Source organism: Leptodactylus fuscus, chromosome 1 (genome assembly GCF_031893055.1).
Source record: "Leptodactylus fuscus isolate aLepFus1 chromosome 1, aLepFus1.hap2, whole genome shotgun sequence".
Lineage (NCBI taxonomy): Eukaryota > Metazoa > Chordata > Amphibia > Anura > Leptodactylidae > Leptodactylus > Leptodactylus fuscus.
The window spans coordinates 44290281-44305472 of record NC_134265.1 but is presented as its reverse complement, the minus strand read 5'-3'; the positions used below and the strand labels follow the sequence as shown (position 1 = coordinate 44305472).

Sequence of the window (15192 nt, the reverse complement as noted above, 5' to 3'; positions counted from 1 at the left end):
TCCGGCTTTGTTCTTCGCTATAGCTTGCTTTGCCTGATGGCTGCTGGATTGTCTGATCGGGGTCCAAGTGTTGAAATATCATTGGGTTGGTGGTAGAACGTTTTAACTCAAGTCTGTCCTGCACACAGTATTATCCCCCATAGTGGCCCCTGCACACAGTTTTATCCCCCATAGTGGCCCCTGTACACAGTATTTTCCCCCATAGTGGCCCCTGCACACAGTATTATCCCCCATAGTGGCCCCTGTACACAGTATTATCCCCTATAGTGGCCCCTGCACACAGTATTATCCCTCATAGTGGCCCTGCACACAGTATTATCCCCCATAGTGGCCCCTGTACACAGTATTATCCCCTATAGTGGCCCCTGCACACAGTATTATGCCCCATAGTGGCCCCTGTACACAGTATTTTCCCCCATAGTGGCCCCTGCACACAGTATTATCCCCCATAGTGGCCCCTATACACAGTATTATCCCCTATAGTGGCCCCTGCACACAATATTATCCCTCATAGTGGCCCCTGCACACAGTATTATGCCCCATAGTGGTCCCTGTACACAGTATTTTACCCCATAGTGGCCCCTGCACACAGTATTATGTCCCTTACGCTGGGTTCACACCTGCGTCTGGGGTCTCCGTTCTGTGGTTTCCGTCTTCTGCATGCCAGAAGACGGAAACCACAGACCGGGTCCGGCCGTGCGCAGCGGTGAGCGTTTTGCGCTCTCCGCCGCGAAACCGGATTTTTTTATCCGGACACAGAGTACTGCATGTCCGACTCTGTGTCCGGATTATAAAACCCGGTTTCGCGGCGGAGAGCGCAAAACGCTCACTGCCGCGCACGGCCGGACAGCTTTCTCACCCATTCAAATGAATGGGTGAGAAAGTCTCCTGCAGGCTTCCGTCTCCTGCATCTGTTTTATGCAGGAAACGGAAACCTGCAATAAGGACCGACGACCCAGATGTGAACGAGCCCTTAGTGGCCCCTGCACACAGTATTATGCCTCACTGTGGACACCCATAAACAATTATTATACTCTGGGGTCTTTTCACACCCCAGAGTATAATAATCAGAGACCTGGGGGAATAAAAACATAAAAAACTACTGTTTCTTACCTGTCCCCCGACTCCTACGCTGTCGGCCTCCGTCGAGACGTCAGACAACTAGGAAGGAGGCCTGTACGGATCGTGGAGAAGTAAGTAACAGTGTTTTTTATGTTTCTTACCTCTCCCGGTCCGCCAATCATTATACTCTGGGGTCCGAAAAGACCCCCGAGTATAATGACAGCAGCGGTAGTGGCTGTCACCGGGCCCCTAATGTCCCGGGCCCTGTGGCAGCTGCCTCTGCTGCTATGGTAGTTACGCCACTGCATGTAGTGAATAAACAATCATGGTGGTCTGGGCCTAGAAAAAGGAGAGGGAATTGTAGATTTTATTTGGCTTAAGTATATGGCACTTTACAGATTTATCTACACTGTCCTATATAGGGCTCACAATTTACGATAACACCCGAAAATCTAGTGCAAATCTACCCCAGCCCTGATTGTCTGATATATTTCTATTTACTATTTAGTAAAGCGCTATCACTGAACTAGACATCATTATATATCCTAGCAGTGGAATAGGCCATACTGACCTGACGGTGGGTGAAGCAATGGTTAACAGATAGACATGGTCTTTTTCCAGTGATGTCATTTTGTACTGTGGCGCTAGGGTCAGAATGACAGCAAGAACACAATTGCCTGTACTGACATCTAGTGGTCAAACTATTTGTCGCAGTATTTCTGGGATTGTCCCATTCATGTTATTGGTGTTACAAAAATCCATATGCTTGTCCAAACTATTCCATTCAGATTTAGGGAAGAGATTTTTGTTGCAAAAATGTATCTAATAAAACTGAACATAACCTGAGATTTTTATGTAGTCGCCTCCACCACCATGTGTTATAATCACAGGACTGAGGGTTAGTGATGATAGTGTGATAGGCTAGCTGTGTTTCCATAAAAGGAAATATATTCTATAAATGTATTTTTACTCTTCTCATTCTGAAATATTGGAGGAAATTATTGAGATATTGTTTTCCATTAGTGTGGATTTGTCTCCACCTAGTGGCGGGATGACCACAATGCTGCAATGTCTTTATTATTACAAGGAGATGAATGAAAAAGCTGCTTCTCTGTCCTTATACAGTAATGGACATTGGCAGGGCTTTATGTAAATCTGTAACTGCATCCTTGATGGTATTTGTTGCACACATTCTGGGGACATTGCGGGCTGTACAGGGGAATCTGTAGGAATGGCATAAGGATAGCACTGACGCCACCTGACACCCCAAATAAGGGACACTGCTCTGCTGCATAGGTGGACTTGTCTGTGATCTTTATGATGTTGCTACTCGAATGTCCAAATTGAGTTTCATACAAAGGACTATGTTCTGTTGTGCTAACCTGTGTCCCCCTGCCATGAATAAAACCGCCAAGAACTGTGCTCCCTGTAAAGACGTGCCCTTGTTTAGAATCTGTCTGTAAGCTACTGTAGTTGACTCCTTTAAGAACATTTAACCATTAAGTCTGATGTGTCTTGTAGGTTTTAGCTTGCTGCCTCAGATCCAAGTAAGCATTTATCCCTGAGTCTACTGAGCTTCTGAGCCATCCTCAAGTAGGATCCCAAACTATATCATTCATAGCACCAATGATTCTCATAAGGTCTGACCCTCTATAATGCAGTCTGGTGTGAATGTGGGGCAAGCAATAGGATGGCATTGTGGCTTTGATGGGGAGATCAGTAGAAGACAATACTGGGTGGCAGGCGCTTGGGGCATGTATTGCAAGAACTGTGAGAATTCAATGGCAGGTACTGTAACGGGGATACTTGTTACAGGACAAACACATCTAGAAAACTAGGGGCAGAAGAGCTTTTGTTTTTCTCACCCTACAGTGGATGCATTAATGTGTACTGTATATATAGATATATCTCAGATAGGACATTCACATTTAGTATTTGGAGCATCCTTAAAAGCCCCAGCTATAGGAGAAAACTGCCCCCTTACATAGTGTCAGACTGAAGTTCCTTAGGCCCACCAGATAACATGATTCTGTGGCTCATCCTCCAACAACTAAAAATAAAGCATAGTAATTTTGGTTTGTTTGGGTGTCTCCTGCTGACCATTATTGTGTTATAGCCTGGGAAGATTAAAGGGGCTCTATCATTGGGAAAAGCCATTTCTAGCTAAGCACATACTTGCATAGCCTTTATAAATGCTATTCCACACCTACCTTTTGTATGGAAATTGCCTCAGTAGTTTTTGAATCAGCCGTTTTTATTAGAGATGAGCGAACACTGTTCGGATCAGCCGATCCGAACAGCACGCTCCCATAGAAATGAATGGAAGCACCTGTGACGCCGGCGTCACAGGTGCTTCCATTTATTTCTATGGGAGCGTGCTGTTTGGATCGGCTGATCCGAACAGTGTTCGCTCATCTCTAGTTTTTATCCATATGGTACCTAGTGTCCTCTGTGCACTCCAGAAGTGTCTGTGAGCACTCTCTGTTATTCTCTATGTGTGCACACAGACACTTCCGGAGTGCACAGAGAAGGCTAATTAGCATATGAATAAAAGTGGGCTCATTCAAAAACTACTGAGGCGATTTACATACAAAAGGTAGGTGTGGAATAGCATTTCTAAAGGCTATGCAAGGATGTGCTTATCTAAAAATGACTTGTCCCAATGATAGAGCCCCTTTAAAATTACTCCATAAATGCAGATTTTTGGTTATCTCACTGCATAAAAAGCGATCAAACAGTAATATGTGACCCAGAATGGTATCAAGGAAAAGTACAGCTTGTCTCTCAGATCATGGTGTCCCATAACAAGCAATTTTTTTCCAATAAAGTGTTCACATTGTGCAAGATGTGTAAAAAAGAAAAATATGTTTTGTATCACTGTAATTGTACTGGCCCATAAAATAAGAATAAAATGATTTTATACGGTGAAAGATGTAAATTTATAATGTAAAAACTGTCAAAATAGATGTATAATAGTCATTCCAAACATGTGTTATGGGATAGTGTCACATAGATCGCAAAATACAAGCCATCAATCAGCTACACTGTTGTAAAAATAAAAAAGTTTTGGTTTTCTGAATTCTATCAATTCACCGACCCTAAAAGATGGTTAAACTTCTTATTTTATAACGCCTAGGAAGGCTTAAAGAGGACCTTTCATGGTCCGGGGCACAGGCAGTTCTATATACTGCTGGAAAGCCGACAGTGCACTGAATTTAGCGTACTGTTGACTTTCCCGATCTGTGCCCGGTGTAAAGCGCTATCGGTCCCGGTACCGTAGCGCTTTACAGTCAGAAGGGCGTTTCTGACACTCTGTCAGGAACGTCCTTCTTCAAAGCAGTGCCTACCGCGCTGTACTGTGTGAGTGGGGAGGAACGCCCCCTCCCCTCCTGATAACACTCGTCTATGGACGAGCACTGTGAGCAGAGGGAGGGGGCGTTCCTCCCCGCTCACACTGTACAGCGTGATAGGCGCTGCTGTGGAGAAGGACGTACCTGACTGACTGTCAGGAACGCCCTTCTGACTGTAAAGAGCTACGGTACCGGGACCGATAGCTCTTTACCTGGGGCACAGATTGGGAAAGCCGACAGTGCGCTGAATTCAGCGCACTGTCAGCTTTCCAGCAGTATATAGAACTGCCTGTGCCCCAATAGGTCCTCTTTAAAATAACAAGCAGTATACACTGCGCTGTCCGTTCCAACGGGGATTCTGCTGAGAGTTTCCATTCAGATCCCCGGTCTTCCTGACCTTTGCCCTATACAGGAGCACATCAGCTAATCAGTGGCTAAGCTGTGAGGGTAAGTTCACACGGGGTTCCGATCCAAAAACCGGGCAGCTGCAACTGAAAGCGGGTGCACTGCATCAGCATCCACCTGCGCTCTCTGCTCCGGATTAAGCCCAATGAATGAGTCTAGTCCGGAGGAGGGAGTGTCCTCAGGCCGAATCGCGAGGCAACTCAGCCTGAAGAATGAGCACCTCACTTCTTTTTTCTGGGAGCCAGAAGAAACGGCTCCCGGAAAAAAGACCTGAGCGGCTCCCATTGATTTCAATGGGAGTCGTCTTTATGGTCAGGGTTTTGAAGCGAATACGGCCTCAAAGCCCTGACCAAAAAAAACTGTGTGAACTTACCCTGACTGTTCTGCGGACTGATTGGCTGATGGATTCCAGCAGAATGTAAAGAAATCCTGGGGACCCGAATGGAGACTGTTGGACCCTCGGCCAAATGGACAGAAGTGTAGCACCCCATTAAGTGCGGTATCCAGCTTTTACGAATTGATGCCCTATTCACAGGATAGGGGATAAGTGTCAGATCACTGGTGGTCCAAGTCCTGGAACCTTCAGCAACCAGGAGAACAGGGAACAGAAGTCCTGAATCCGCCTGTATATGAAGTGCCTTGTGTGGCCGGAGTATCATTCAATTCTATGGGCAGGAGGAGATTGCTATCCTGGCAGCTCCATAGAAATGTATCGAGCACCGGTCATGCAAGTGCACTCTATGGACAGGATATGTTTTGTGTTCTCCTGATCACTGATGGTCCCAGAAGTTGTACCCCCATGATCTGACACTTATCCCCTATCCTGTGGCTAGTGGATCAGCGTCCATAGTGGCCCATTTACAGATACTCTCCCGTCCCTTGCCTGCAGTAACTTCCTCCCAATTTTGAATTGCCTTTGGCTGTGCAGCTGTCGGACATGACGTATTCCAGCACGCTGGTACAGTCTGCAGTGTATATGGTGGTCCAGGACAGGTGATTGCACAATGGCTGGGGTCACGGGTTGCAGACTACTTTATGTAGATGCCATATCCATTACTAGTTGTCATCTCTTGCATTGGCACACATTTTTAATCTTGTTCATAACACTGATAAGACGTAAGTGTGCCAGATCTGACTTACAAGTATGTGCTAAGGAGGAACTTCTTGTAACTTTGACAGGAAGAATGTCCTGAGCTCCGTAGCAGTCAGATAGAGAAGGGAGGGTTGTTTTAGAAATGACAAGTGTGAGCAGACATGTAATTGAAGAAGAGATTTACAGATCAATATCAGATTGGCAGGGTCCGACATACAACATTGATCAGTGCTTTGAAGAGGTTTCAACATTTGGGCAAGTGCTGCTAACACTTCACAGGCCAGTGATGTCTTGTTCAGCAGTCACATGACCTTTTTACAAGTCCTATTCAAATGAATGGGACTGAACTGCAATACCATGCACAACCACAAGACAGTGTATGGCACTGTGAAGGAGTAAGGAGTGAAGTGGTATAAGAGGCAAGAGATGATAGAGGTCTAAGTGGCCGGAGCAGTGCTCCCAGGGCTAAAGGCCCGCCTCCAGTGCACCAAATGCGTTATTTGCGTAAAACTGTAAAGATTTTTTTTTTCCAAACTACACAAGTGGCTTATATAACAGAAGTATAGTGTGTATCACTGTAATGTGCTCTGTTGTGCCAATTGAATATGCTTGGGGAGGTGGTAGACCCCCTTTAAGATATGGTATGTAGATCGGATTGGTCGCAGATTCTCCTGTCCTGCACACACATCACAATATTCCGATTTAGATTTGCTATTTCCTATTTTCCATAAAATCCAGTGTTAGATTGCAGAATCCTGCAGGTAGTATACAGTAAATTATTGGTGACTAGTAGCCGTACGAGCCGCAAGATACAGTTTTTGAAATCAAGGCTTAAGACGTCTCCAGAATCATCTTAATTGTAAGGAGCTTATGTTCCTGACCTCGATGAGACCGTCTGTGTTGGCAGGTTTATATGTAATGATTTAAAGAGAGAATCCATGGTGTGAGCCGGAGGAGCTGGTCCTGCTGCTTCTTGTCACTGAGACATGTTGTTCTCCGTGTCCTGACCCTGGATATACACTATTTTACATCTAAATCTTTCAGCTGTGAAATTTATTTATACTGTACCATAAACCCGTCATGTATAATGTAGTCACATGACCACTGAATGATATATATACTATATACAGATCTGTATTCCGCAACATTTCCTGCAGGCTCTTCCTATGACCTGAGAATATTTTCTGCCTTAGCATCAGTGTCGGGCTTGAGTTCCTTGGCGCACCAGTGGAGATGATTCTGAGGGTCTACCCTCCATTGATACAGAACTTGGTATACTTTTTCAATGCCACTGTATGCCTCCGCCATGGTGTGCACCAGTAGCTTTAGTCACGAAATACTTGTAACATAAAACTTCAACCAACAATGCAAATGCACTGTGAAAGCCGATAATGGGGCCAAGACACTGGTGATGGATGTTGGGTCAAGTAGCGCATCCATCTCAATAATTTGGACTATGAACCAAGTGTTATAAGTGGTTCCCTTCTTATGGATAGTGGAGAGAAACATCCCCCCACATTGTAGGTCTGCCAGCCCTGACTGGACAGTGTCACACTGTGCACACACACATCGCCAACTAGTAGTCATGTCATTCAGAAATTTCTAAGAGGAATAACAGAGGAACAGCATAATGCATATATATTGTGGGATACAGTGATTTAGTACAATGGACACGTCAGGCGAGCAGACAGCTAGAACCACTCAATGTATGGGACTAACAGAAACCGCAGATCTCTCAAGTAGCAGAATGACGTCTTGTTAAGAATTTAGAACAGAATCCTCAGTGTATCCAAAAACACTTCATCTTCTTGTCAGACGGAGCATTTATATTCTGTGTGGATTACGCTCAAGTATAATTGTGTCGGGAAGCTGAAAAATACACAAGTCTGTGCCACATGCTACAACAAGGTGCAGTATAGCGAGAGCGATACCATATGTGCAAACCATTCCGAATACTCACAGACGGATTATTCCAGCAGAAAACAGCCACTCAGGCTTAATCCCTCACAGTAGGAGGCTGCAGCGAGAGATCAGACCTCTCTATGGCTGGTCCCTGGGGCCGTGATAGCCGTCTGCTAGTAATAGGGAGGTGTGCTGCTGATATATACTGTATATATAATATATACAGCATATATATTTATATATATATACAGTGGGGAAAAAAAGTATTTAGTCAGTCACCAATAGTGCAAGTTCCACCAGTTAAAAAGATGAGAGGCGTGTCTAATTTACATCTAATTTACATCATAGGTAGTCCTCAACTATGAGAGACAAAATGAGAAAACAAATCCAGAAAATCACATTGTCTGATTTTGTAAGAATTTATTTGCAAATTATGGTGGAAAATAAGTATTTGGTCAGTAACAAAATTTCATCTCAATACTTTGTTCTATATCCTTTGTTGGCAATGACAGAGGTCAAACGTTTTCTGTAAGTCTTCACAAGGTTGGCACACACTGTTGTTGGTATGTTGGCCCATTCCTCCATGCAGATCTCCTCTAGAGCAGTGATGTTTTGGGGCTGTCGCTTGGCAACACGGACTTTCAACTCCCTCCAAAGGTTTTCTATAGGGTTGAGATCTGGAGACTGGCTAGGCCACTCCAGGACCTTGAAATGCTTCTTACAAAGCCACTCCTTCGTTGCCCTGGCGGTGTGCTTTGGATCATTGTCATGTTGAAAGACCCAGCCACGTTTCATCTTCAATGCCCTTGCTGATGGAAGGAGGTTTGCACTCAAAATCTCACGATACATGGCCCCATTCATTCTTTCATGTACCCGGATCAGTCGTCCTGGCCCCTTTGCAGAGAAACAGCTCCAAAGCATGATGTTTCCACCCCCATGCTTTACAGTAGGTATGGTGTTTGATGGATGCAACTCAGTATTCTTTTTCCTCCAAACACGTAAAGTTGTGTTTCTACCAAACTGTTCCAGTTTGGTTTCATCAGACCATAGGACATTCTCCCAATACTCTTCTGGATCATCCAAATGCTCTCTAGCAAACTTCAGACGGGCCCGGACATGTACTGGCTTAAGCAGTGGGACACGTCTGGCACTGCAGGATCTGAGTCCCTGGCGGCGTAGTGTGTTACTGATGGTAGGCTTTGTTACATTGGTCCCAGCTCTCTGCAGTTCATTCACTAGGTCCCCCCGCGTGGTTCTGGGATTTTTGCTCACCGTTCTTGTGATCATTTGGACCCCACGGGGTGAGATTTTGCGTGGAGCCCCAGATCGAGGGAGATTATCAGTGGTTTTGTATGTCTTCCATTTTCTAATTATTGCTCCCACAGTTGATTTCTTCAATCCAAGCTGGTTGCCTATTGCAGATTCAGTCTTCCCAGCCTGGTGCAGGGCTACAATTTTGTTTCTGGTGTCCTTTGACAGCTCTTTGGTCTTCACCATAGTGGAGTTTGGAGTCTGACTGTTTAAGGGTGTGCACAGGTGTCTTTTTATAGTGATAACAAGTTTAAACAGGTGCCATTACTACAGGTAATGAGTGGAGGAAAGAGGAGACTCTTAAAGAAGAAGTTACAGGTCTGTGAGAGCCAGAAATCTTGATTGCTTGTAGGTGACCAAATACTTATTTTCCACCATAATTTGCAAATAAACTCTTACAAAATCAGACAATGTGATTTTCTGGATTTGTTTTCTCATTTTGTCTCTCATAGTTGAGGTCTACCTATGATGTAAATTACAGACGCCTCTCATCTTTTTAAGTGGTGGAACTTGCACTATTGGTGACTGACTAAATACTTTTTTGCCCCACTGTATATATATATATATATATATATATATATATATATATATATATATATATAGGTCATAGGTCTCACCTGCAAACCATTTCTATGTAAAGAATGATCATCTGCGTATTGTGCATGCAGCAGCACACCTCCCTATTGCTATTATCTAAAACTTTGTGCTGTTCCTCTGCGATTCCTCCTGGAAATTTCTAAAATAATTGATCACTTTGTGTTAGTTTGGGATGTATATACCCTGATACTGTCCAGTCAGTGATGGCTGTGCTATTGTGTAGGGATATACGCCATTGACAAGGGGAATGTTTGAGGTGTGTACTGACACTCCATTCAGACTCCAAACTTCCCACCCCTTGCTTCTGATTTTGAATATATACATATATATATATATATATATATATATATATATATATATTTCCAGCAAGAATAACAGAGGAACAACACATTGCAGAATTTTAAGAAATAATGCTTCAGAATTGTTATAGTACAGGGATGCAATTTTTGCAATCAAATTAAAACATTACAGTTTTTAACATAACTACATGAACTATATATCATATACTAATTGTACAGCGCTGCGGAATATGTTGGCGCTATATAAATAAAATGTATTATTATTATTATTATTATTATTATATTCACTAAACTTGACTTGAGGGCATTTTCTGATCTATACTGCCTGTAAAAGGACAGGTCTTTTTTAAAGCGGTTATAAGAATGGGAAGTAGGTGTGTTTTTTCCCTAAAAACAGCACCACTCTTGTCTGCTGGCTTTGTCTGGTATTGCAGCTTGCCACCATTTATTTGCAGACTTTTTATTCAGTTGACATGTACTGGTATATCAGATTATCTTGAGCCTATAAGATTACACCGCTTATATTACAATTGTCCATGTAATACATTTCAGGTAACGGATAATCCGTCTGTGTTTACATGCCAGCCCTGCGCTACTTTCTATTAACCCGGTGCCCTCGTCCAGGCATATTAACAAATTGCAGCACGTGCGGCGTGTTATACCCCAGTGCTATTTCTGTATACAGATAAACAGACTTAGCCGGACAGAGATTCCCACTTCAATGTAGAAGAGAACCCTGTGTGTGACGGCTCCTATAGGGCAGGTGTCACTCAGCAGGAAATCCCACTTATCCCGCCTCTTCTGTGTTTGCAAACCTCCGGAATTTTACCCTGGCACATGAGTACCAGCAGAATCCCCCCATACGTCAAGAGGGCTCTATGATCTTTGCACAGCACCCCCTATATGCCTGCCTGGTTATTTATTTTTGTCACCATCTGGATCCTATTTTCCACTCGGCATTAACATTGCCCTTTTCATGGCCTTCCTGTGGGATTCAGCCGGAGCCCCCGGCCTTCGCTTGTCGCCCAGAACTAAGATGAGATTGAGGTTTCTGAAATCCTACAGGTAACTATATTTAACATATTGTGTCTGGTGTCGCCTGTGCTTGTAGCATTGAGTTTCCCAGCTTAGTACCAGGTCCTAGTGACATACGTATTTGGCTATACTGTATTTTCTCCACGACACTATGTATCGTATTGCCATTAATAGGCCATAAGTGCAGGTATTCCTCCCAAAGTAGACGGATGTAAATATGTGTTGTGATGTGTATTCACTTGTTACGTAGGGCAGCACATGGATTAGTATTTAGTGAACGGACAGGCTTAAACAGGCAGAAGGTAGCTGTCAGTAATGTAATACAACCGCCTTATGTTATACATTGTGACACTGAACGGAATCTGCAGAATGGGCTCTGAATGTAGTCGTCTGGGGCCTTCAGACACCTGAACCCCGGGAGCACGAAGATTAGACATAGTATTCAGAATGGGGTGGAATTGCAGTAATATGCGTGTTATGGCAGTATTATGTCGCTATTTAAGGGTTGCAGATTTGTTGCAAAAATGATGCGACCGTTCTATTTATCTGAGTAGATCTTACAAAAATCCATGTTCTTGATGAGGAAACCGCCCCATTCATGGATGGAAGGAATTCATTTTCTGCTGCAGAATTTTTTGCAACAGGTTTGCTGCATGTAGACGTAGGCTGAGGCCCCAAGTTGCAGAAACTGAGCTTTTTTGTTGCAGATTTTGTTTTGGTTTTTAGGAATATTAGGAGAATCAGGGATGGCAGAAGTGGTTGTAAAACAACTACAATAAAAAAAAGTTATATTCACTTAGGCTACATGCACACGACCGTAGTGGTTTTACTGTCTGCAAATACAGATCCACAATCCGCAAAAACATGTCAGTATGTCATCTGCAATCACAGATCCACAAAAAGACTTGTATAGATCCACTACACTGGTCCTATTTTTGTCACAAATGCGGACAAAAATACGACATGCTCCATAATTTGCAAACTTGTGTGTATGGGGCCATAGAAATGAATGAGTACTTTTTGTGGATCAAAACTACGATCGTGTGCATGAGGTCTTATCTGCGGTGCTCTATTATATCATTCTAGTTCCCTTTCCCTCCCATGCCAGGACTCACCGGGTCAAAATCGGAGAGGATCACATGACCACTGAGCATAATAAATAAGAGAATAGCAGAGGTCCACTGTTTGAAGGGTAGTGCAATGGCCGCGACCTCTTCACTATTTACATTGCACGCTGTCTGTTTTACGACCATGTGATCTTATTATAGCTTCGTCCTAAGAGAACAGTATGTAATTTCATCAAATGCTAGCTATAAAACTGATAGCGTGCGATGTAAATAGTGAGGGGATCACGGCGCTCCCACAACTCTTCAAACTGCTGATCAGTAGGGGTCCCGAGTATGAGGCCATATCTTATTGATTAGCTATTTTGAGAATTAAAAACTGAGATGACCCTTTTAAATAGGTAACCCACCTTTTACAAATTGATTTCATTAGATTTAGGTAGATTTTTCTGCCAGCAGAAAAAAAGAAGCGACATAACCTTTCTTCAGGCGTTTTCCGCCTGAAGAATGCAATAGTAGTGAATGGGAGGCGAAAAACGCACGTTTTTTGTCGCTTTTTCTTTGCAAAAAAAAGTGCGGAAAAAAACGCAATGCGTTTTTTCAGCCCATTCACCTTAGGGGGGGGGGTACAGCCTGGCGTTTTTTGAAGCGCTTTTTACAAAAAAAAAAAAAACGCTCCAAAAAAAGCTCTAAAAAGCGCGGCACGGTCCAAAAAAGCTTCCTAATTAGGAAGCGTTTTTTTCCGGTGCCAAAATAAGCCACACGTAATTTACATGTGGACTCAGCGCTGATTCTTACATGAGTTATCATGTCAGAATCAGCTCCGCGTTACATCGTGTGAATGCCCCCTTATTTGGGGAAAAGGCACCTTATGGCTTCTGGGACTTGCTGCACAACCACTCAATTTATGCCCCATGGCTTATTTTAGCACATATTTACCAACCCTCTCCGAAATGTTTAGGAGGTTAATGAAATATGGAAATATGGAGAAACCCCCCCGGGACTCTAGGAAGGCCTGGGCGGCTCTCTGTTAATCCCTATGTCAGCTGGTCACTTGCCAGCCACATCACAAAAAGGGGCAGATTTTTTTGCTTACATCACAAAATGGTGGCTTGGTATCACAGGAAGGGGGCATGGCTGCCGCCAATTCACTCTTCACCAGGATGACTGCCAGGAAGTGTTGCCAAATATGCTTCAATATAGCTTTACACTAGGTTCACACCTGCACTTGGCTTTCCGTTCTTTTGGCTTGCTTGGGGACCCAAAAAACGGAAACCCAGACTTTTCTCTCCGCATTTTTCAAGCAGAATAGGGGACGGAATCCCCCAGTGGTCACAAAGCGCAAGTGTGAACCCAGCCTTATAGTATAGTAAATATTGTATGTATATATTATAGTATAGTGTAGCATAATGTATAATCCAAACCATCATTGTTTTCCCCCTAGAAAACCCCTTTAGGCTAAGGCCCCACTTAGCAAGCCTCAGTCAAACAGTGGAAAAGCCAGCGGCAGAAATGCATTGTGTTTTTTCCACAGTGCTTTTCACAGGAAGTCTGCAAAGGGGCAACACATTGGCTCGGTGGTTAGCACTGTAGCCTTGCAGTGCTGGAGTCCTGGGTTCAAATCCTGCTAAGGACAAAACATCTGCAAGGAGTTTGTATCTTCTCCCCGTGTTTGTGTGGATTTCCTCCCATACTCTAAAGACATATTGATATTGAAAAATGCAGATTGTGAGCCCTATAAGGCTGGGTTCACATGGGGTTTTTTGGTCCAGATTTTGACGTGGAATCTGCGTCAAAATACGGCTCAAAAAACCGCCTCCGATTGAAATCAATGGGTTCCTTTTTCCTTGAGCTAAACCGCTTGCGGAAAAAAGAAGCGACATGCCCTTTCTTGAGGCAGATTCCGTGGCTGATTCAGCCCCGGACATCCACGGTCCGACACTCCCTCCCAACTAGGCCCATTCATTCATTCATTCATTCATTCGGATCTAATCCAGAGTGGAATGCCGCAACTGGATGCAGGGGCACTGTATACACTGCATCGGCATCCAGTCAAGACTAGCCGTTTTTTGGACTGGATCCTGAGGCGGCCTCCGCGTCAAGATCCAGTCCAAAAACCCCCCGTGTGAACCCAGCTTAAGGGCTCACAAAAAAAAAAGTCTGCAAAAATTTCCTCTAGGAACTTTCTGTCCCTATTATACCTATGTAGAAACCACCGTTTCCGTAAGTATAATTGGACCTGCCGCGATTTACAAAAATGCAAAAGTTTCTGAAATCGCAGCATTTCCGCCACAGATTTTTTCTGCAAGGTGTGGATGGGATTAGCCAGAATCCTTTCCCCTTTGCAGATACTGTAATATGCAGCATTTTTTGCCGCATATTCAAATTGTAGGGCCTTGGCCTGAAGGAGAACATTGTAGTCCATTATTTTGTACATAGATATTTAGTTTCTGTACAGATATTGCAGAATTCCTGGTCCACTTGTAACTTTTTGAAGCCTTGTATGTTGTATTTTCTATTATCTAGCTATAGTTGTGTGTACAGTTCACTCAAGCCTTCTTCAGGAGCCTGGTAAGAACCTGTTTTTCTTTACCTAGTATTTTAGACTTCACCCCCTTATTTTGTGGTTTTTGTGCAGTTTACTGTCAACTTCTTGTTTAGTGGACTTTGGGATTGGTGAACGTGAAACATGGTGGATATGTATGTAATGGCTATTGTATACACGATAACGATAATCGGTATACCAAGTTTAATCACTTTGGGATCGGACAAGGGTCTACAGTAGATAGGTAAATAGTGATAGATCTGACAATGCCTTAAATAACTTGTTCCTGAAAAACATGGCTTCCTTCATCCTCCAAAAAAATATATAACACCTATTCAGCCCCATTAACTTCAATAGATCTGAGATGCAATACCAGACACAACCTAAGGACAATTGTGGCGCTGTTTTAGGAGGGAAGTAGCCATGTTTATCTAATGCTGTGCAAGTATTTTAAAGGGGTTATCCAGTTTCCAAAAATTATCTGCAAATACATCCTCAGCAGTGCAAAATCCTCACTGCTCCCTTGTGT

At 43.6% G+C, this 15192-nt stretch overlaps 1 protein-coding gene across 7 annotated transcripts in view; it reads left to right on the top strand.

The window, feature by feature from the left end:
- Positions 1 to 15192, top strand: part of PDE4D (phosphodiesterase 4D) — a 919557-nt gene that overhangs the window by 699882 nt on the left and 204483 nt on the right. Inside the window, exon 1 of one of the 7 annotated variants that reach the window (XM_075269767.1) lies at positions 10761 to 11084. The exons of 5 other annotated variants lie outside the window; for them this stretch is intronic. In XM_075269767.1, coding sequence (XP_075125868.1) covers positions 10996 to 11084 — 89 coding nt within the window. In that variant the 5' untranslated portion in view covers positions 10761 to 10995. Of the gene's footprint in view, positions 1 to 10760; positions 11085 to 14657; positions 14690 to 15192 lie in introns of those variants that run through there. One more of the 7 variants, XM_075269771.1, reaches the window with a different exon arrangement.